This window comes from Lepidothrix coronata, unplaced genomic scaffold (assembly GCF_001604755.1).
Source record: "Lepidothrix coronata isolate B3197 unplaced genomic scaffold, Lepidothrix_coronata-1.0 Scaffold55, whole genome shotgun sequence".
Taxonomy (NCBI): domain Eukaryota; kingdom Metazoa; phylum Chordata; class Aves; order Passeriformes; family Pipridae; genus Lepidothrix; species Lepidothrix coronata.
The window spans coordinates 1,017,329-1,034,359 of record NW_016690235.1 but is presented as its reverse complement, the minus strand read 5'-3'; the positions used below and the strand labels follow the sequence as shown (position 1 = coordinate 1,034,359).

At 37.5% G+C, this 17,031-nt stretch overlaps 1 protein-coding gene across 3 annotated transcripts in view; it reads left to right on the top strand.

The window, feature by feature from the left end:
• SMC2 (structural maintenance of chromosomes 2) overlaps window positions 1-17,031 on the top strand; it is a 20,829-nt gene extending 3,798 nt beyond the window's left edge. For all 3 annotated transcript variants that reach the window (XM_017816376.1, XM_017816374.1, XM_017816375.1), the window contains exons 6-25: window positions 62-172; window positions 354-398; window positions 841-1,074; window positions 1,740-1,889; window positions 2,546-2,779; window positions 3,601-3,760; window positions 5,662-5,779; window positions 6,487-6,625; window positions 6,874-6,993; window positions 7,311-7,515; window positions 8,088-8,223; window positions 9,189-9,313; window positions 9,867-10,060; window positions 10,365-10,508; window positions 10,754-10,948; window positions 11,814-12,014; window positions 12,819-12,935; window positions 14,223-14,383; window positions 15,600-15,747; window positions 16,663-17,031. In XM_017816376.1, coding sequence (XP_017671865.1) covers window positions 62-172; window positions 354-398; window positions 841-1,074; window positions 1,740-1,889; window positions 2,546-2,779; window positions 3,601-3,760; window positions 5,662-5,779; window positions 6,487-6,625; window positions 6,874-6,993; window positions 7,311-7,515; window positions 8,088-8,223; window positions 9,189-9,313; window positions 9,867-10,060; window positions 10,365-10,508; window positions 10,754-10,948; window positions 11,814-12,014; window positions 12,819-12,935; window positions 14,223-14,383; window positions 15,600-15,747; window positions 16,663-16,875 — 3,150 coding nt within the window. In that variant the 3' untranslated portion in view covers window positions 16,876-17,031. The remainder of the gene's footprint in view (window positions 1-61; window positions 173-353; window positions 399-840; window positions 1,075-1,739; window positions 1,890-2,545; window positions 2,780-3,600; window positions 3,761-5,661; window positions 5,780-6,486; window positions 6,626-6,873; window positions 6,994-7,310; window positions 7,516-8,087; window positions 8,224-9,188; window positions 9,314-9,866; window positions 10,061-10,364; window positions 10,509-10,753; window positions 10,949-11,813; window positions 12,015-12,818; window positions 12,936-14,222; window positions 14,384-15,599; window positions 15,748-16,662) is intronic.

Sequence of the window (17,031 nt, the reverse complement as noted above, 5' to 3'; positions counted from 1 at the left end):
TTATGCTAGTTTTGTTCAACTCAGTTGGACATCTCATTTTTGTTGTATTGCTTTATTTTAGATTTTAGCTATGATTGAGGAAGCAGCTGGTACTAGGCTGTATGAAAGCAAGAGAAATGCTGTCCAGAAAACCATAGAGAAGAAGGAAGCCAAACTGAAAAGCATTGAAACGGTACTACATTTTAGAAAGTATACTTTCTTTCATATTTGTTAAAGATAACTGAATAATTAGTTTAGTGTGGTTTTTAAGTTGTTGAATATTTCATTTCTGCACCTGGAACTAGATAGTCATGCTTAACACATGTTTAGAGTTTAAAAAAAACAGAATACAAATGTTCTGTTTTATGTTTTAGGTCTTGAATGAGGAGATCAATCCAAATTTACAGAAACTGAGAGAGGTATGGAAAAATTAAAGGTGAGGTAAAGTAGGTCTTTCAGGTGCTGAAAAAATGCTTTCAGCTGCCCTGAACCAGTACGTGTTGGCTAAAACAATAGTATGTTTTCAAGCTTTGTAGAATCTTTTGATAGAGAAATGTTATTGTCTTTCCAAATACAGAGAATGTGACATTCAGGACTTCGAAGAAGTCCTAGAGAGAAATGTAGGGAGAAGGAAGAAAACAAAAGAACTAGGTAAAATTAGAAGATAAAAACATGTCTTAGTTCTTAAAAAAACTGGGTCAAGTGGTATTTCTGCTGTGCTGTCAATTATATTAACATGGAGAATCCTTTTTCTTACCTACAAATACTAATGTTTAGAAGTGCTTAGAAGATTTCTACAACAGTCATATGTATCATTATTTTCCTTCAAATTTTAGAATTATTTTTTTTTTGTCTTCTCAGGGACGAGCAGCCTACCTAGAACACCAGAAATTAGTACGAGAAGCAGAACATTTAAACCGCTATTGTATAGCTTATCAGTTTCTTCTAGCTGAAGAAACAAAGGAATCCTCCAGTGCTATGTTAAAGGAAATGCAGGCTAATGTAGAGAAGCTTCAGGAATCAAAGGCTGAAATTGAACAGAGGATAAGAAAACATAATGAAGACATAGTGGAGATGGAAAAGGAGAAGGATAAGGTAAGTCCAAACAGTTATGCTCATCTGAATACTTCAATACAAAGAATTTTATGACATGGGAATAATATTTACAGATAATATACCCTTGAATTTTTATCTTCTTCTGGTGGGTTCCTTAGATTATGCACTATTCATTGTTGTTCTTGGCCATTGTCTAGAAGACATAGTTTTAAAGTTTTGTCTGAAATGCTTTACTTCCAATTGCTGTATATGAAAAATAACCAAAGCATAGAAATTTTGCCCTCATGTTCCCACCTGTGCATTTAATGGTAAGTTTTGCCAGACATTTTTTTCTCCCTTTTTGTTTATGTGTCAAAGAAAAAGAAAAGTAAGGAAGCTTTTGTTCAAAAAAAATCAGTATTGACTTCAATTTTGGAGGCAGTAAATTTGGTTAGATACAATGGCGCATAGAGTCTTTGGATGTCTAAATCCAACTTCTGTAAAGGGACAGTGTCCCATCATATGGAGTGATGTGAGTCTTCAACTGTAGCTTCAAGTTAGGTTGAATTTCACAGGCAAGAGATATTCTGACCTGTTTCTTTTGAAGTCTGACTGTGCTCTTGGTCGATTGCCTTCTACGTAGAGCTGTGAACAGAAGATGAAATATTACAGGTACTGTATCAGTCTCAGAGGCTAAATTAACTTTCCTTTATTACTGATTGTAGAAAGTTGGAGGTGTGCTTCGTGAACTGGAAGCTGCCCTTTCAGAAAATCAAAGAGTTAATACCAAAGCACGAAGTGCCCTTGATCTCAAGAAGCAAAACTTAAAAAGTGAAGAAATTAAGTGCAATGAACTGGTAACACGTATGCAGAAGGTAAGCTATTTGTATATAATTTTCTTTACATGCTAAATTAATTCGGGTTGTGGGTACAGCTGGTTTTTCTTGCCTGTTACAGTAAGAAAAATCCTGTGATGGGTAAAAAGTACATGAGAAAAGCGGAAAGAAATGTTAAGGAGATTGTTTAATTTGTGCAGCATAAGGTAGTAGGTTCCTATTAGAAGTGGACACGATGCAGACACAAAGCAAGTGCAATAGAAAGTTCCGAACCCTTTATTAACCTGAGGAGAGATCCCTATAACTTCAAATTATTATGCTGTCTGGACATACGTTACTCTTAAAATTAAATGAGAAATTTCTACCTTGAGTATTTCTGACAGTTGATGTTTTTTTATACAAGAGAAGCGCTGAAGATCACTTTTTAGATATTGGGAAGAAAGAGATACTTCTCCTAGTTAGTGGGCAGTTGTCATCACTTCCTGTATTTCCTCTATCTGTAGATCTTTAGTGCACTCATTGGACAAGTACACATTTGAAAACATGCAAAGACATATTGTAAGATTACAAAATTTGACAAAGGTCATAGAAATGTAGTTGAAACTACTTGTAGCTCCTCATCTACACATGAATTTCAAGTTAATGGACTCAGATTCTCTTTTCCTTTTTTGTTTTTGTTCTTTGTTTTGCTGAAGGATTCTAAAGCATTGGTGTCAAAGGAGCAAGAGCTTAAGAAGAAAGAGAAAGAACTAAATGCTTTACAGGAAGAAAGTGAAAAATATGCAGATGCTTTAGCTAGAGCACAAAAACATTTTAATGCTCTATCTGCTGGTGTATCCAACAATAACAATGGGGAAGAAGCTTCTCTTTCTGAGCAGATGATGATCTGCAAAAATGAAATTAGCAAAGCAGTAACGGATACTAAACAGGTAAGAATAAAAGCTCTGCCTGTCTCAGGCCTGTCTTCATGCTTCTTCTGAACATTGGCTGAAAACTAACTGACACATGCTTGAAAGGTCAATGAAAAGAGACGCAGATATCTATGCCAGATTTTTTACATTTTAGCATATGCGTTAAGGTAACTTCTTGATAAAATATAAACAAAATATCCTTGCATGGGAAAAAGCTGTGACATTGCTCTGAGGAAGTACAGAAACTGCCATTTGAGATATAAAGGGGGAGTCACTGTACTCAAATGGTTGATGGTATTTGATACAAAGAAAATAAGATTACTGTCCATGATACATGTTCATACGAAGAGATTTCTGCAGTTAAACTTAATGGAATCAAAATAAAGATGCCTAAGACTGTGATTGGAGAGTTTAGAAGAAACTTTTGTCCTCAGCTAAATTGTGTGCTAGTCACATGACTTAATGCCATTTCTTTTGTCTCAAGATAGGAAACCTCTGCTGAGATAGTTCTAGCAGTGGAATTTAAATTTTCAAAGTTGAAAGTGTAGCTTCCTTGTCTCAATTCAGGAAAAATTCCTCTGTAGAAAGTAATAAGAAAGGACTAGCTGTATCCCAGATTATTTTGCTTTGTTTCTTCTCAGGATCTATTCATGTGCTAATTTTACCACAGATAAATACAGGATCTATGTTTTTATTTCCAAATAACCTGTGCCATTATTTTCAAAAGCCAAGAGTTCTTTTTGGCATATCTGCAACCAGTAGAAAACTTTACAAATATTTTAGTGCACCTGCAAGATTGTCTTTGAAGATCTGCTTCCATATTTGCTTACTCCTTACAGGCTCAAATGAAGTTGAATTATGCACAAAAGGAATTAAAGACAAGAGAAACTGAAGTTAAAAAGATCGATAAAGGCTACACGAAAGACCAAAACGCATTTGAAGCAGTTGAAAAAATGAAAAAAACCCTGGAGAACCAAATGAAGGAGCTGAACTATACAGGTCTGTACAGACTTCTGGTGGAATCTGAGAACTAGTATAGAATTGTCGTGAGTTGACCTTGACTGGATGCCGGATACTCATTAAAGCTGCTCTACCAGTCCCCCTCCTCAACTAGACAGAGGAGAGAATATATAGCAAAAGGCTTGTGGGTTGACATAAGGACTGGGGGAGATCCCTTGGCAATTACTGTCACAAGCAAAACAGACTTGATTTGGGGAAATCAATTTAACTTAATTTCCCAGGTTCTATTTCATTCCTGAGTTTCTGTACCTCCTCTCTGTGAGCATTGCAGGGGGACAGGGAATGGGGGCTGCAATCAGTTCATCATATTTTGTCCCTGTTGCTCCCTCCTCCTCAGCGGGAGGATTCGCACCCTTTCCCTGCTCCACTTTGGGGACCCTCCCATGGGAAACAAACTTCTCCAACTTGAGTCCTTCTCATGGACCAGTTCTTCACAAAGAAGACTCCGCATGGGTCCCTCCCATGAGGTGCAGTCCTTCAGGAACAGACTGCTCCAGTGTGGGACCCCTACAGGGTCACAAGTCCTGCCAGCAAACCTGCTCCACTGTGGGCTTCCCGTGGGGTCATGTCCTCCTTCAGGCATCCACCTGCTCCAGCATGGGGTTCTCCACAGGCTGCAGATGGATTCACTCCGCCGTGAACCTCTGTGGGCTGTAGCAGGACAACCTGCTTCACCATGGTCTGCACCAGGGGCTACAGGGGAATCTCAGCTCTGACACTTGGAGCACTTCCTCCCTGTCCTTCACTGGTCTTGGTGTCTTCAGGGCTGTTCCTCTCACATGTTCTCACTCTTCTCTCTGGCTGCTGCAGATTGATTTGGGTCTTTTTCCCCTTCTATAATATGTTATCCCAGAGGTGCTACCATCACCAGTGATGGTCTTGGCCTTGGCCAGCAGTGGATCCATCTTGGATCTGGCTGGTGGACACAGAAGAGAAGGAAAATAAAAGCATTTAGCTCTCTGCTTCCCATCAGGAATCAGGAGGCAACATCCAACCACTTCCTGAGAAGTAGGACCTCAGTATGCATAGGGGCTCTTTTGGAAGACAAAGGCTTTAATAATGGATACTCCCTCCCCGCTTCCTTTCTCTTAACTTTTACTACTGAGCACACCTTTATATAATATGGAATATCCCTTGGGTCCCATATCCTGTCTATGTCCTCTCCGAGCCTCTTGCCCACCTCCATCTTACTGGCTTTTGGAAGAGGGGTTGGAGCGACAGCCAGCACCACTCAGCAAAGGCCAAAACACTGGTGTTATACCAGCTACTATTTTCTACTAGAAATACAAAGTACAGCTTTATGTGGCTGCTGTGGGAAATATTAACTCCATCCCACTCAGACCCAATGCAGGAGGGAAATGAAAAACCAAGTATTCTGTTTTCATGCGCAAAGAAATTTCTCTGGTCAAAGCTCTGCAAACTCTTACCTTCCGCAGAAAGTAGCTTAAAATAATTTGATTTTATAAACTTTAGGCCAAGCGTTTTCAAGTTGGATGGAAAATTTAAATTCTAGCAAAAATTTACATGAATAAAGTGACCAGTGTCCCTGTTCACTCCTAGTTTTTCTCACCTAAAAGACTTCTTAAAGTTTGTTTCTCATGCCAGGTAAAGTATGTTCCAGACACTACTCAAAACTCAACTGACATTCCAGAATGGCATTTAGAGAAGCATATTACACTTTAAACATTTTTTTTTTGCATGTTTGGTATTGTCATGGTGTTAATTTGTCTAAACTGAAAATTTACAAAGAACTTTAGAAAGTCTTTGAATTAAATATTCGCTACATATGTGTAGATTAAACAGTGTAGGTTACCAGTTTTTAAGCTGACAAATTTTCTGTACTCTGGATGTATGCCTACTGCCTGTGTTCAACTCTGAAGAAGAGAAAGAAGCAGCCCTTCCAGCAAAGAAAAAGGCATTGACTTCTGATATCAGCCGGCTGAGAGAATTGTATGAAGGTTTAATGGCAAAGTTTCCGCATCTACAGTTTGAGTACAAGTAAGATCTCTGCGTGATCCTGAACATTACATGGAAGTGCTTTTTGGGGCCTTTTGTGCATGGCTCATGGGACTTAACAGATAATTCCACCAATGGCTTAGATGTTGCTTTCCTGTTAGTGCCAGTGAATAATGACTGTCTTACCTGCGCTGCACAGTGAAGGGGGAGCGGGGCGGAAAGTCAGGAAATGTTACGGTCTTACCAAAGTCACTAGAACTTAGAAGTTTTGTCTGATGGTTAACTTCAGTAGCTAAAGCCATAGAATCCAAGGGTCTAAACTGCAAAAATGTGTAATCCTTACTTCCAGAGTCCTGCCTGTGGGCCTCTGTGGAGGTCAACGTTGCCACCTGTCTCCACTAATCAAATACCTGTATCCCAAGGTTTATGGTTTATGTAATAGTCAGGATGAACATACTCCCATAGCTGTGATAGTGAGACAACCTATTGGAAAAATCAGTTGAAAACTGTGTGAACAAATCACAGTAAAATCAGGAAGAACATTTGTTTAATGACTACATAACTAACTCCTCATTGGCAAATCTCTTGCCCTGAATTATTTAATTTAACCACTTTCTGTGTGTTTGGTTTTCTTTTCTGATAAAATTTAGAATTTCCTACACAAGTATATAAGCATCACGAGTTTTAAATATAATATTTTTTAAGATGTGTGGGAGAAAACCAACATGATTATTATAATTTATTTTCAGACATCCAGAAAAAAATTGGAATCCAAGCCATGTGAAAGGCCTTGTTGTGACTCTTATAATTGTGAAAGATCTATCCAAAGCAAAAGCCCTGGAGGCAGTGGCTGGAGGGAAACTCTATAATGTTATTGTGAACACAGAGGTAAGTTTATTGCATTAGTACAAGAACTCTGCATTTTGAGATGTGTTTTTGTGATTCAGGGCTGGCAAGCATGTGCATTGTTACTGAATGCTTAGGAGGGGGTTTGGACCACGTACATGTTTAAATTGGGTCAAGAGTGTCATGCACAGTTAGTGGCAACAATATGTTCTTTTTCGAATGCCCTGTTGTCTGTCTTTACAAAATCAGTTGTGTATTCAGTTATGCTTTGTAACTCTTTTTCATTTGAGGTGACTGGCAAAAAGCTTTTAGAAAAGGGTGAACTAAAGCATCGATACACTATCATTCCACTAAACAAAATTTCAGCCAGGTGTGTTCCACCAGAGACGGTCAAATTGGCCCAAAGCTTGGTATGTGGATAATACACTATTTACACTATATTGCTTGTGTCCTGTTTTGAGTTTGTTTCTGTGTTGAAAACATGAGCTTCTTAATGGTTTTACTAATAAGAATTTTTGTAGGGTTTGAGAGCACATTGACTTTTTTTCTTTTATATCCTTTCAGCTATGCAATTTTTAAATGGGTATTAATTATTTCGCTAGTAACTGAAATAGTTTTAAAATGTAGTGATGCTTTTAGAAAGTGTTTTTATCAAAAAAAGACAAAAATTAAATTTGAAAATTCTTATAACTTGAGGCATACTAACTGGATTCCATTTTATTTCTAGGTTGGTCATGATAACTTGCATTTAGCCCTTGCTGCAGTTGCATATGAATCTGAACTGCAGAACGCAATGGAATATGTCTTTGGGACAACACTGATCTGTAATAACATGGATAATGCTAAGAAAGTGACCTTTGACAAAAGGATAATGACAAGAAGTGTTACTCTTGATGGAGATGTGTTTGACCCCCAAGGCACTCTGCATGGAGGCAATTTCTGGTTTTATTCCTATATTAATATCATGTATCTGTTGATGTGTTTACTGCTCTGCATGCTTTCTATAAAAATGAACAGTAACTTTTTGTGTAGACTCATACTGGGAATGATATCATCTGTTTAAACTAAGATTGTCTTGAGCTGAAATAATAATAATTAGATTAAGAAAAAATAATGGAAAACTATTTGCATAAAGTAATTTAGATTTTAATTATTTAAATCCTGGTTGTATAATCCTCTTGGAAGGAGAAGTGCTTTATATTCAAGCACTTTTTTAAGTAACTCATAATGGATTTGAGATAATTTCATAGATTATGAAAAGTTAGTTCTTTGCACAAGACATGCATGTGTGATATTCAAAGCCTGCAGATCTAAGTTTTGTAACAGAGGAGACATTTTTTCTCCATGAGAACTCCTTACTTTAGCCTAGCTGACATATCTGTTTTGCAACTAAAATAAATCACCAACCTGCATCATTATTAACGTTTAGAATTTGCTATTACCAGTAGTGAATCCACTAGTCTAATTCCTATTAGACTGGCTTTTTATTTTTTTCATTGAACAGGTGCGTCCTCACAGGCTGTACCAATATTATCTAAACTTCAGGAAATGAAAGATATTGAAGCAGAACTCAAGACAAAGGAGTCTGAACTTGAGGCTGTAGAGAATGAGTTGGCAAGCTTGAAGAAGGTTGCTGAAAAGTAAGGTTTGCACTATAAAATGTGTATCATTGCTCTTATGTGACTGAGTGAATTTAATATAAAGAAGTGTTTTGGGAGGCCACAGGGCGTGTTGAGATTGGAGAAATACGGAGAAAATTATTCCCTTTCTCCCTCCTGCCACAGTTTAATTTGTAAGTTCAGCAATCAAAAGGAAATTTAGCTTATAGATAACATATGTAAGAAAACTTTGTTTTGAGTAATACAGGGGGGGAAAAAAGTATACGTTGATGTCTACTTTAAATCACTTGCAGTTTTCTAAAGTTTCATGAAGTCCACTGAAGAATGGATCTGTTCAACCATATTAACAGCCATACAGAATTCCAGTTTGTGATATCTCCTGCTTTTCTTGCAAGAAAATGTAAAGATGCTAAAAAGGAGTATTACTGTTTAATGATTTAAATTATGTAATTTTAAATATATTTGATTTTCAGCTATTCAATTACTGAACATCTTTTTAAAAGATCAAATAGAAAAATGTGTTAGTTCTGCAGAATGCCATGAGAAGGTAGTGTTGCATACTATGCTATCTACCAGCTGGATTTATTTTTAAAAATTGTTTTGAGTTGAAGTAGACTTCCAGAAATATAGCTGAAAGGAAAAAAGGACTTCTGCTTTTAGATATTTTTTCTTTAATATTTCAGCCTAGCATCTATCATAATGCTAGTTTCAAAAACAGTGATCTCTGAATTGCAGTTGTTTTTGATATCTCTGATAGGGGCTACATAGCAGGAGTTACATATATGATAACTTGCATATCTACAAACCTCACAATTGCTATTACAGCAATTAAATCAGACTTTTATTCATTTAAGTGTATTTGTCCTACTGTCATCACTATACTCACATTAGAATGGGAATATAGGTATTTATCCACTTACTTCAACTTCGGAAGGGAGATGCTGTGTACCCCTCAATACAGAAGTGTGTCACTGCTGTCTTCAAAGGTACCGGCAACTGAAGCAGCAATGGGAGATGAAGTCTGAGGAAGCAGAGCTGCTGCAAAAGAAGCTCCATCAAAGTGCTTATCACAAACAAGAGGAAGAGCTGCTTGCCCTGAAGAAAACCATTGGTGACAAATATGTTCTTACTCTTTTAACTGAAAATCAATTGCTGAGAGTGAGATGGATATCAAGCTGTTTGAATTTGCTTAGTAAGAAAGTGTTGAAAAGAAGTAGCATTCATATAGCTAAGGGAAAATGTAAAAGCACAAAATGCAGCAACCAGTAAAACATAAAGACAAAAATGGACAGAAACGATACATATCTAGACACAGTATTCTAGGGGTAAGGTATCTTGTTAGGTAGCCATCTGATTAATTACTTCTTGATCATGCGATTTGGCATATGCTTGTCCCTGTAAAAAAAAAAAAAAAATGAAAATATGCCTTTTTTTCTTTTCTTAATTTTAATGGCTGGTTGTCTGTTTGGTTCCCTACCAAGAACTAGTAACAGCAGCACACTGTCTTAGGATAATTAGTGAAATATCTGACTTCAGTAACTAGCGAGTTTACAACAACTTTTTTTCTGTTGGGGGCAAAGACAGATTTATTTCAGTTGGAGTTTAGGATGTAAATTTAAAGATGAAAATAGTGCCCACTCTCACTACTATACTTCTTGATTCAGCGGAGTGTGAAGAGACATTAAACAAAACTGAAGAGAGCAAAAAGAAAGCAGAAGACAAGTACAAGGAATTAGAGAAAAAAATGAAAAATGCAGAAGCAGAATCTATAGAAGAACGAAAAAATGCTGAGCAGGCATTAGCTGTTGCCAAGAAAAACGCAGATGCTTCAAGCAAAAAAATAAAAGATATGCAACAGGTAAAACTTCACCTTTGTTGGCAGTTTTCTCAATGATAAAGTGGTTGCAGAAATGGGAAAGTTTGATTCTCCTGAGGTTTTAATACTATCAGTTCTGAGACTTAATATACTACTCTGTATTCACTGACATAGGAATTGCTGAGGTTTTTTGTTTGTGGATTTTGTCGTGGGGTTTTTTTTGTGAGATTGTCCCCCTGCTGAAGAATGAGTGCTATTAATCTTCTACAGCATTTACTACATCAAACTGAATCTTAATTCTTTCCATTTAAATATATCTGCCATAAATTGGAAAACATCTCTTCAGGAAGTCCAAGCTTTAGTTCTGGAACTTGAAGAGCTGAAACAAGAACAGGCTTCCTGTGAACACCAGATAGCAGCTGCAGAGGAAGCAATCAAATCCTACAAGGAGCAAATTGATGCTATGGCAGCTGAGGTGGCTAAGACAGAGGTAAACGTGAATACTGTGTTTCATTATCCATTTTGATGTTACTGAAGGTGTGATCCCCTAAAGCTCACACTATAATGTATATTTTGCTCTTCAGATTTGCTTACCAGCACTCAATCCGCCCAGGTAGTTATTTTTTGCTTGGTTTTCACATGTGAATTTTTTCTACTTGCTGTGTCTGTTCTAGTAAGGGTCTAACACCAGCCTTTATAAGAGGCTAATAAACACCTGTTTGATTTGCTTTTCAGGAATCTGTAGAGAAATCACAGAAGGAGCTGGCCAAGGAAAAGGAAGTAATCGCATTACATGATAATGCAATTAAAGACAAATCTGCAGAGATGCTAAAATACAGAGAACAAAATAATGAATTACATATTAAGATTAAAGAATTAGAACATGACATCATCAAATGTCAACAAGAGGCTGCTGATGCTGCTGCCAAGGTATTTCAGAATTGTACTTTTCTTTCCATCTTGTGGCCAGGAGTGGTTATTTCCCTTGCTACGTGCAAAGGAACTTTTTCTTAAGCACTATCATATTTGCAATCCTTGATGTAAAAAGTTTTATCCCAGGAGGAGGGAGTGAAAATTGTACATTGTAACAGAGCTTATCTGTAGGGACTAACAGAGAGTAGATCGCAGTGAGAAGGTGATCACTAAGAACAATCTAACTGTATGGACAAATTAGGTAACTAATTACAGAGGGCAATTCCAAGATTTAGTGACATTAGTGTAGTCCAGATATAGAGAAAAAAGTGTTTCAATTAAGTAAGATATATATGAAAGCTACATTAAAATCTTGGTTTGTGTACAGTCAAGGAAATTACCTGAAACAATGTAAAGATATGTGTTGGGAGAATCTTAGATGATGCAGGACATATTGCTGCAGGCCTGTTTGCACAATCCAGCCTGCGTGCTGGATGGAGGGGAACTGTATCCTTGAGCAGCAGATATGAAAAAGCTGCATAGAGGTAAACAAGAGAAGAGGATGTTATCCAGGGTGTGAGAAACCTGAAGAGGGGAGGGCCTGAAAAGGTCAGAGCGCTTGCCTTGGCCAGGAGAGGGAATGTGTGTATTTTTTGGAATAAAGCTGAGCATTGACTGTACCTCCATGAGGATGTGTCTTTGACTCTGGAGCTCCTTTTTGCATCTTCTCGTTTTAGATATGCACCTGTGCTGCATTGGGATAGAAGAATTAATGTTGTAGAGTAATTTTAACATGTAGATTTTTTTTTTTCTGTTTTCTTATTTTATTCTTGCCATTTAAGAAGGGTTTGGGGAAGGCCTCAGCATATCTTTTTGTTTACAGATGAACAAAATGCTGATAGAGCACAAGTGGATAGCTTCAGAAAGACCATTCTTTCGTCAGCCAAACACAGCCTATGATTTCGAAAGTGGCGATCCTAAAGAAGCATTTCAAAGGCTGCAGAAATTGCAGGAGCATGTAGACAAGCTGGGAAAGAATGTGGACGCGAAAGCTATGAACGTGCTCTCTGACACAGAGGAGAGGGTAACCATTTCTGTACTTTAACCTAAAAAGATTGCGTAGGTTTGGTATAGGTTATACACATATATATAATGTAGCTTTGTTTTCATATGCTCTATTTCTGAGTAAACCAAAAACTAGACCTTCATGAGATAGCAGGAAATCTTTTGCTGGATCTTTTATACTAATCTTACATCTCTGAACTGTTCAGTTGCACACCAGTTTTATAGGTTATTCATAGTCTTGACTTCGGATGGTAAAAAGAATTATTTTATTCCTTCCTATCCCAGTCCATCCTAAGATGCAGTGTTAGGCAAGCTTTGTGGTATCTATTAGAGTATCTGAGAACTATATACTGTCATAAAAGTTGCAGATCAAAAAATTATTCATCTTAAAGCATGATAGCTTGAAGAGTTATCTCAAACTAATCTGTATCTTCAGGCTATTCCAGGATTGTCTCAAAACTGCCCACTGACTCACACTTCAACTTTTCTGGTACTGTTTCCTCCTATCAGCCTCCAGAAGCATGCTTTCTTCTATGGAAAAGCAAATTACAATTAATGAAACACGATTAACTTGGAAGTGCAATTTTCAAAGTAATGTTGGCCTTCCCCTTTGCCGATTGTTGAAAATTCTGATGCTTTAATTTGCAAATAATATCCCCAGATTTACCTCCTTCATGCAGCTAAATGAATACACTGGATTTCAATCTCATATTTAATGACTATTTCATAGTTAAAAAATGACATGGTAAAGCTGTAAGAGTGGCACAAAATTTATTTTGGCACAAAGTTCATTAAAATCAATCTTTTCTTCTTATTTCTTTAGTACAATGACTTAATGAAGAAAAAAAGAGTTGTAGAGAGTGACAAGTTAAAGATTCTTGCAGTTATTGAAGAGCTTGACCAGAAGAAAAATGAAACTTTAGATATTGCTTGGAAAAAGGTATGAAACTTGAAATCTGATCTTCATGTTTTAGCAGAACATCAGATTTGGTTTAGATTACTGTTTTGTGTATTTCCACAGGGAAAAAGTCTCTTTTCAGAACTAATGTCCCTTGCCTAGTATTTAAATTACAAAACAACCACTTCATTTCTCCTGTTTAATCTCACTTTTGAGAATAAGACATTCTCTGAGAATTGTAATGAACCAGTTAAACCTGCAAAACTCCTTTACCATTCTCTTTTAGTGCCCACAAAAATTTAAGGAAAGTTACACTACTGGCCTGCTGAAATACAGGGATTTCTTTTTTTTTTATCTTAAAGCAATATTTCACCAGAGTTAAAATCTTCTGGTTCCCTGTAGCCCCCTACAATGTGGGGCTGTGGACCTGGGGTACTGTTCCAGTTGCTGATAGCATACTTAATATTGGGTTAGAGCAACATCTGATTTATGTTTCTGTTACCTAAGCACTCTGCCTTCTTACTAGTTCTCTCATATAATGAACTATAAAAAAGTATAAAATTTTCTCTTTCTACATGGGAAGCTTTTGACACATTCTTTTCCACTGTACCAGGAGAACTTGTTCTTTTTTGCCTTTGAGAAAATCGATTTTATCTAAGATTGAATTACACACAGACAAAGTATTGGTTTTAATTATTACTGCCTGTACTCAATATATCACTGACAAAATGGTGCCTTTTCATTTCAAAAATCTTGTTTGGGAAAAATTGGTGAACTATATTCCAAAGCATCATGGGTGGTGGAATAAGTGTGTTTTCAGATACATTCCTTAACCTTGAAAGTTTTAATCTGCATTTACAAAGTTGCATCTCATCCAATACCTGGGCATTGCTTAAGCAAACCTGGGAAAAATAAGGGTGGGGAGGATGCCAGCATGTACCTCTTACATGGTGATTATACTTTTACTAGTCCTTTAATTAACTGGTAGAAATCACAGTTCACCAGTTTATAAAACTGTGTTAAGGCATAACTGTTTCCCTGGCTGATAGCATAAAGAAGCCTTCCCATACTTCTGTCATTTGATCCTTCTAAAATGCTTAGTGTGAGGTGTCATATATCCTTTGGTGTTGCTTCTCTTTTCAGTACAGAAAAAATAAGATTCTGTATGCTAGTGTTTTCTCACTATCCTGTATGTCCTAATCTTCAAGACATGAGTTATTGGGTTAAACTGGGCAAGATGTCTTGAGCTTTGTGCAGCTTTTACCATTTTTGCTCTTTGGGCTCTTGATTCAAAGCATGTTCATACATCTTCTGTGGTCTGACTTCTAGGTGAATGAAGACTTTGGTTCGATTTTCTCAACACTCCTGCCAGGAGCCAAAGCTATGCTGGTAGCCACTAAAACCAACAATGTCTTGGATGGTATGGAGTTCAAAGTTGCCTTAGGAAACACCTGGAAGGAAAACTTAACAGAACTTAGTGGAGGACAAAGGTTGGTGAATATATTTGTTTTCTGTTGTGGTTGTGTATATAACTGATACATCTAACTAATTATAGTTCCGAAAAGCAAAAAAATTAATGTTTTCCCTTGTCAAGTTAGGGACTCTTCCTCCTCCCAAACTGACTCAGTATTGGAAGCACTATTCATTCTGACTTAGAACAATGCATTACTTGACATAAAATAACAAACAAGATTTTAGTCCATGAAGAAGTGACAAAACAAATGAGTTGACTAGTGAGAAAACTGCAGTTAAGTCTAGGTAGTACTGATGTAGTGTTGAATTAAGTGCTCCTCTCTTTGAACTGTAATCTTAAAAATCTATAGACAAGATTTGCCCCAGTATAAAAGGAGTGTCGTGGCAACAGTTTTCATCTCCAGTGACTACAGCTACTGTGTAGGGTTTGTGCTGCTTTGCAAGGAAAAAAAAATCTAACAAATTGAAAAGCAGAAACAGAATTTTGGAAGAGCTGAGACAGATACAGAACTTTCTAAGGACAGAACACTTCAAGAACTGTACACTGAAAAACATCTTTGCAAAACTCAGAATTGAAAATAGACAGAGCAACAGCATAATTTTAAATATTGTCACGCAACTAACCTGATCTTTTGATAAAAGAGTAAGTAACATTTGACATTTCTGACAGAATACTTCACATTTTGAAATGGGAAGCTGTCATTCCACCGAGAAAGCATTTTAGAATCGTAGAATTGTTTAGGTTGGAAAAGCTCTCTAAGATCATAAAGTCCAACCATTAACTTAACATTGCCAGGTTGACCACTAAGCCATGTCCCTAAGCACCACATCCATACATCTTCAAAATCCCTCCATGGATGATGACTCAAATCACTTCCTTGCACAGCCTGTTCCAATGCTTGATAACCATTTCAGTGAAGAAATTTTTCCCAATATCTAATCTACACCTCCCCTGGTGCAGCCTGAGGCCATTTCCACTTGTTCTGTCACTTGTTTCCTGGGAGAAGAGACCAACTCCCACCTGGCTACAACCTCCTTTCAGGGAGTTGTAGAGGGCAATAAGGTCTCCCCTGAGCCTCCTTTTCTCCAGGCTTAACAACCCCACTACCTGCTCCTCACAGGACTTGTGCTCCTGCCCCTTCATCACCTTCATTGCCTTTCAACAATTGCTTTCATAAGCCAATTGCCTTTCAGACAAGAGAGTAAATCATAACTTTCTTTTCTCCATCCTAGATCGTTGGTGGCCTTATCCTTGATTTTAGCCATGCTCCTCTTCAGGCCTGCCCCAGTGTACATCTTGGATGAAGTGGATGCAGCCCTTGATCTCTCTCATACCCAAAATATTGGGATGATGCTTCAAACTCATTTCAGACGCTCCCAGGTATGATCTTGAAACTATTGTGGTCATAGAATGGTTTGGGTTGGAAGGGACCTTGAAGATCATCTAGTTCAACCCCCCTGCCATGGGCCCAGACAGCTTCCACTGGACCAGATTGCTCAGAGCTCCGCCTCTTATTTTCAGAGGCAGTCTGCCACTGAGGACTCTGAGCTGTTCTGTTCACCTGTTTTATTCCAGGAATGTGTGTTGCATTTCTGAGTTGTTTCAACTGGAAGTTACACTGATGATATGGCAATGGTGAAACCTCAAAGTCTTAATGTAAGCTGTTGCTGCAGTGGTTAGAAGACAGGTAGTAATAGGAAAGATTGTTGAGCAGTTTCAGGCATGATCCAGATCCTGAATTCTTTTTTCCTAGAGTTCTTTAACCTGAGGTAAAAACCATTTCATGCTGACCTTAGTAAAATAAGCCAGGCACTAGTGGAAAGAATCTCTGTATCACTGTGACCTATACATGAAAAAAAAGGTAGTACATGTCTCTATTTGGTGTTAAGACCTTTTCAAATTATCAGAGAAAGGAGGGGAACATTTGTTACCGGCATTGTAAAATGATTTGAACAGTATCTTTTGACTATGAAAGATCCTGCATTCTTACAAAATTAGTGGTAACATTTTTTTTCCAGTGTCTGATGCACCATACATGGGTATCCAGGGTTGTGGACTGTATCCCAGGCCAAGCACTGGGATAGGGACAGGGATGTATGTTACTAGCTGCAGAAAATGTCTGGCCTGTGGGTCTGCGGGGCCTTGGTTACATTTAGAATATTCTCTTAAGAATTACCACCAAGTTTCTAGCCAAAAAAGTAAAAGGACTTCTCTCTTTAGAGGCCTTTTCCATGGTTGCTTAAAGTCTGTATTTGGATGGCAGCATTTACTTCAAGCTTTTCTGTTTTCTTTTAGTTTATTGTAGTGTCCTTGAAGGATGGAATGTTCAGCAACGCAAATGTCCTCTACAAGACCAGGTTTTTGGATGGAGTATCCACTATCACAAGATACAGTCAGTTTCAAAGAAGACCTATTAGGTCTCCTGACAAGAAATCCAAGAGAACATGTAGGAACTCTAAGACACCACCAGCAAAACGGAGGAACAATGGCCCTCGATTTGTGGAATGAGCTCCTTAAGTGTTTTGTCTTACTTTGAAAAGGCTTTTTGAAAAGGTCTTTTAAAATTTCAAACATTAAAATTGTAACATTCCTTAGTGTCTTAACTGTACTATTTTGAATAAAGGTTTGAATAAAGCTGTCTGTACTATTAGCTAAGCTGACCAC